This window comes from Glycine soja, chromosome 14 (assembly GCF_004193775.1).
Source record: "Glycine soja cultivar W05 chromosome 14, ASM419377v2, whole genome shotgun sequence".
NCBI classification, from domain to species: domain Eukaryota; kingdom Viridiplantae; phylum Streptophyta; class Magnoliopsida; order Fabales; family Fabaceae; genus Glycine; species Glycine soja.
In genome coordinates this window covers 45,935,289-45,941,288 of record NC_041015.1, presented here as the reverse complement: position 1 = coordinate 45,941,288, position 6,000 = coordinate 45,935,289, and the positions used below count along the sequence as shown (strand labels likewise).

The window sequence follows — 6,000 nt, the reverse complement described above, 5'->3', positions numbered from 1 at the left end:
AAAAATATTTATTGAATGTCTTGTGTCTTGTTAGATACCCATAGTCTGGTTCTTGTTGTTTAATTTTTTTTCCTTTATTTTTCTAATGTGATTAATTAGATTACGTAGCAGTTTTTTTTATTACATTGAACTCTAACTTTTATACCATTCTGTTATTTTGTGGCTTGTTATATTATTTGGATTTCTATTCTTATAATCTTATCATTATTTTTTATATTTTGAGTTATGTTATATCATAAATGTCACATTAATTAGGGAGTAATATTTTTAATAGATACAATAGTGAAACATAAAAGAATAGATTTTAGTGAATAAGAGAAGATTAGTTTGAAATTTTAACTTCAATATTTTATCGTGGTTACTTCTACTCATTCAGATTTAAAAAACTTATTCATCATGTTTGAATTATGTCAATCATTGATAAGAACAGAACAATTAAATACATTTTATTTGATTGATGGATTAGTTCGTCTTGTCTTAACTCTTCGTGTTTCTATAACTACAACAAAAAGATTTTTTATTTTTTAGCAATGAAGATTATTACAAGATTGCATAACAGGATGAAAGATAATATTTTTGCAATAATATGATCATTTACATTAAAAAAGAAATAACTGAAAATTTCAGCTCCGAAAAGTTCAAGCATTTGAAGTAACAAAAGAAAATATTTTAAGTAGAAGTGATTGTTTTATTTATATACTAATAGTAGTATATGTGTGCTCACCTTTATATGAATGACAATGATAGTATATATATGAATAAAAATTACATGTAAATTGAATTTTAAGTATCTGAATATCACTTTATTTTGGTCCCTTCAAATGGGTAAAATAACATTCGTAAGAGTTAAGACAATAATTTGTTTTAAAGCTATAACAAAAGAATGAACAAATAAAAGAATCTCTCGTAGTGCCTAACAACTAAACATAGATGAAAACATAGAGACGTAGTTTTACACGAGCGTGGAACAAGATGAGGTTTTAGGATCAACAAGAGCTGGCAACAGATACTTCCTTCCGTTGACCCCATTTGCGTTGTAGCTGGCACCGGTGGTGGGGTCCACCAAGAGATTCCCTGCATAGCCAGGATACGCGCCCTTACCATAAACCCCAGTGCAAGCCGAACCAGCTTCCAAAGGAGCTTCTTTGGGTCCTTGAAAGTAGCCATTTCCAAAAGGGTTAGTGACAGTCCCAGCAAGAAGACTAGCCACGTTGATAACCATGCCGTCGAGACCCACGTCGTTGTTGGGTGCAACCAAAGGTGCTGGGTTCTGGGGACCGTAAATGGGTTGGTGGAACGGCCACGCGCATTGACCAGGGCACTGTGTCTCTGAGTTACCCACCCACATGTAGGCGAACTTATACCTCTTACCGTTCACACGCGCCCCCACGGAGGACCCGTGTGTTCCGCACCTACTCGAGCAGAACCCCTCCACTGCCACTTCAGCAGAAGTTAGAACGATGTTGATGGCGTTTCTCTGTGGACCCTTGGACGCGAGTTTTAAGATTTGGTTGGTGGTGAGTGATTTTCCTAGAGAGTAGTTTTCATCAACGATTTGGGACCCTAGGGAGAGTGCAAGTTTGGGGAACGAGTTTTTGTAGTATTTGTCGGTGGCTTTCCACCACGTGGCAACGGATGGTTGGGCGGTGAGGGGTTTGGAAGAGGAGAGAGAGGTGATGAAATCAGCAACAATGGCTTTCTGAGAAGGTTTGAACTTACCGTACCAAATTAGGTTTACGGAGATTTTGCCTGTGAGGAGAGGGCCTCTGTGGTATTGGAACTGCAATTGGGGGTCTGACTCAGACAACTTCCTGGCTGAACTCAAATGTAAAATCATGGAAAGAGTTACAAAGAGACTCAAGAAGAGAACTCTTGGAGATGTAGGAGAGGCCATCATGGAAAGAGCCACAAAGAACTAAGAAGTGAGATAGATGTTGGAACTTGTAAGGTGGTGATGGAAAGAGAGATGTGCTGGTGGGTTTATATAGTTGGTGGGGTGGAGTCCAAATCTATAAGGTTAAGTGCTGGTGCCAGCTTGATAACGTGTTTGTGGTTTGGTATGGTAGTCCATGATGAAATACAATAAGATTGTGAAAGAGTATAAAAAAAGAGAAAAATAACTTTTGACTCATATTTTTATATTTTATTTTAATTTAAAATTTTATATTAATTTATTTTTTTTATTCTATTGAACAGATCTTTTGGGATGATTTGATTGTGCTCAAATGAGAAATAAAGCATAATTCAAATATTTTTTTCTTAATTCTCTTTCATTCATTTTTCTTTTATACAACTAAACTACCCTTAAAGTTTTGGGTTGATTAGAGAGTAGTGGTCTTATAAGTCGTGGGGTAGGCGCCTACGCGGGGACAGTGTATGGCCAGCTAAGGTTAGTGTTGGTGTGGATAATAACAACACTGGAACGGGACAAGAAGACAAAGCCGTGTACCCTTTGTAGAAGGGCAGGGATCCGTTTTATTTGGTGCATGCAAAATTGCAAATTTAAGGCATGGCTCTTAATTATTCCTCAAGGAATATGTGCTGGATCTGCTTGCAAATTTGGCCGTTTTCTATACTTCCATAATAATAATAATTTGACTTCTCGATATAAATGCTTATGGAGGAAAAAATATGTGCTGAACTGGATGTGCTTAATTTTCTTCTTCATGAAAATTAAAGTAAAAATAGAGTTTGTGGCAATTAGCAAATTCTTTTGTTAGCCTTATATAGGTTAGTAGTGTGTTTCGGCAAGTTTTATTTTTTTCTCTAAAGTATTGGAACATTAAAAAATATATTATTTATGCTGATACGCATTTATGAATACATTTTGTTAGTGTTAAATTTGTAATGCACTAGTTAAGTAATCTGATTTTTGTTATTTTTCTGGTAATTTGGTTGGCAATCCTCCATTTTCTCTAACCGAATATTAACAATTTTTTGGATATGTTGCTATTAATATATTCTTTTTAATACTACATGGTTAATCAAAGTTGGACTCAGATAGACATAGTATATCTTCATCACCTCGCTTTTTTCCTCTCCTAAAAAACGACCACATCCGTTGCCGTGGTGGAAAGCCACCGAAAAATACTACAAAAACCCATACCCCATTTAGAAATTACAGTGAAATTATATTAATAATATTTTTAATAAAGTTTTCAATTTTAATTTTTGATCTGTATCTTAAACACATTAAATCGGCATTAGTCTATAAAAATATGAATTTGAATTCATGTTCTTTGTCTTTTGAGTGATCATAAGTAATTGAGATTTTTTTATTTAAAAGTAATTTTAATTACATATTCTGTATTAAAAAATATGCTACTACACTGCACAGAAACATTGTTTTTTGTGCAATTAAAACAATAACTACATGATCCCATCTTGTCTTAGACTTGTACGCTTCTTACTCTTCACATTAATTAGGCCACTTTGACTTCAAACACATAGGAATCATTTTAGTTAAATCTTTTGATGATATAATGTATAAAATATATGTTTAAACTAACTTCTTTTATCTAATAAAATGTATATATTAACGCATTGTGTGGCTATTAAGAAAGAAGAAAAAAATAAGAAATAAAAAATGGAAAAGAGAAAAATGAACCAAAGTTAAGACAAAAAATATGTATTAGATAGACGGGAATAAAAATATTGAATTCTTTCAACATTTATTTAGACATGTAGAACAGTAAGTAAATAGAAATAGAGAACATATACAATACTGATTTTTAACTTTATACAAGAAAGAATAACTAAGAAATAAAGTATAAAGAAAGGAACTGTACCAAAAAAAAAGTATAAAGATAGGAAATAATTAATATATTACTTTTAGGCTCCTACACAAAATGGTAAAATTAACTCTCTTTTATGAGGAGAGAATTTTTATTTTTTCGCATGATTCTTTTTTATATTCTCGTTTTTATGATTTGCCAAATAAGCAAAATTTGTTTTTACCTGCTTTTGTGTCATTTCTATTTCTTTTCACCGTACTATCATTTGAGATGACCATTATAAAATCAGTGATTTCACATTCTACCAAAAACATTCATAAATTTATAATAAAATTGTCATCTATTTTAGCCATACTTTTATATATAAAAAATCCTATTAATTATATTTTTTTTAAAATTTGTCAAAATAGAATAAATTAAGTTACTTTTTGAATAAGTTTTATGACAATAATAGCCAACAATCATTAATTAAAGAAAGAATTGCTTTCAAATTATGGAAGCTACTATGTACATGCAAGTTATGTAACTTGTGTATAGTGCAAAAAAAAAAAAATATAGCAATCTTTAAATTGATCTCATTTCATAGTATTATGACATATCATCCATGCCTTATCACCACCTTTCCAACTACTCTATGATCAACCATTATTTCTTGTCACTGGAGATGATTTCTTCTTCCTGTTGAAAACAATGAAGACGAAGCTCTGTCACGAAAATCATGAGAAAATTTGGATGTAGACTCAAAACTAGATAGGAAGCACATCAACTCACAGAGAGGAACCTCTAATTTCGACAATGACAATAGGTGGCATCGAGGAAGAGGAAATCTCGGTTTTGCTACAATAATGAGTCCCACCACCACTCTTTTTCCCTCCTTTAATTTCTTCAATCTAAAGATCTCTACCAAAATTGCCCCATTTTCCCTTCGTCTGCTTTCTCCAATTTGGATCCTTCCCAGATCCAAGAGGAGATGGTGAAGTGACAAACTAAACTCATTTGTCACCACAATCGTGGAAAGAGAGTGAGGTTGGAAGAGGTGGAGAGTGGACGAAGGAGATAGAGTGCATTAGAGAAAAAATAAATCGTAGCGACACTATAGTAGTGAGTCGGATTCCAATTCGAGCTTAGAGGAGTACAAATCAGAGTGGTCCGGTTCGGAATCGAATAATGAGGAATGTAGGGGAAGAAACTCAACTTTGCACACAAAAACACATACACTTAAGAGAATGGAAGTAGAAATAGTAATTGTATATTGATGATGAAGAATAAGGTTACACACTACACACACTTTGGAATTGGTGCCTTATATAACAAGTAATAAAGACACTAATAACCCCTCTTCAACTAAATCCGGGGAAGTAGGATAGAGGTCCTACATCACTCATTTCAAATTCATTCATCATTTTCCTTATAAACTCTCCAATCTCCCTTACACTACTAACCCCTCTTCAACTAAATCCTGGGAAGTAAGATAGAGGTCCTACATCACTCATTTCAAATTCATTCATCATTTTCCTTATAAACTCTCCAATCTCCCTTACACTACTACCTGCCACCAAGAGATCATAAACATACAGGCAAACAATTAAATGATATATATTTGTGACTGCCTTTAGTGCTTTCAAATACACTCCATGTTCTGATATGCATTTAACAAAGCCAATTTGGCTAAGAAAATTGTCTATCTTCTTATTTCAGACTCTGGAGCTTATTTGAGGCTATACAAGGCCTTTCTCAATCTATACACCTTCTCCTCAAGCCCTTGAATCACAAATCCTGGTGGCTGACTCACATATACTTCTTCATCTAGTGGTTCATTCAGGAAAATTGACTTCACAAGTAATTGATGCATAGACCAGCCTCTCTAGTTGGCAATTGCAACCACCAATCTCATTGTTTTCATCCTTGCAAACAGGTGCATAAACCTCACCTAATCAATTCTTAATTTTTGTAAAAACCCTTTAGCTACCAATCTGGTTTTATGCTTGATCACTTCACCATTTGGATTAACTTTCACTTTATATAGCCACTTTAAGGCTATAGGCTTTTTATCATTAGGTAAGCTTACTAATTTGCAGGTTTGGTTCTTCTCAATTGAACTGATTCCATCTTTCATAGCATTGATCCACTTTGGCTCTTGAATTGCCTTTTCAAACTCAATTGTTTCAGCCTTTTCCATTAGGGCACAGTGCACCAATTCACCTTCAAAATCTACAGTAGAATTTGGTACAATATCATAATCATTCATATTAGAAGGAAGTTGCCT

The 6,000-nt window shown here is 33.6% G+C and overlaps 1 protein-coding gene across 1 annotated transcript; it reads right to left on the bottom strand.

Annotated features, from left to right (window-relative positions):
* Nucleotides 1-772: 772 nt before the first annotated feature.
* Nucleotides 773-1,971, bottom strand: LOC114385508 (protein EXORDIUM-like). Its single transcript, XM_028345622.1, has one exon. It carries the CDS (start codon nt 1,895-1,897, stop codon nt 953-955), a length of 945 nt encoding a protein of 314 aa, XP_028201423.1. The 5' UTR covers nt 1,898-1,971; the 3' UTR covers nt 773-952.
* Nucleotides 1,972-6,000: the final 4,029 nt, after the last annotated feature.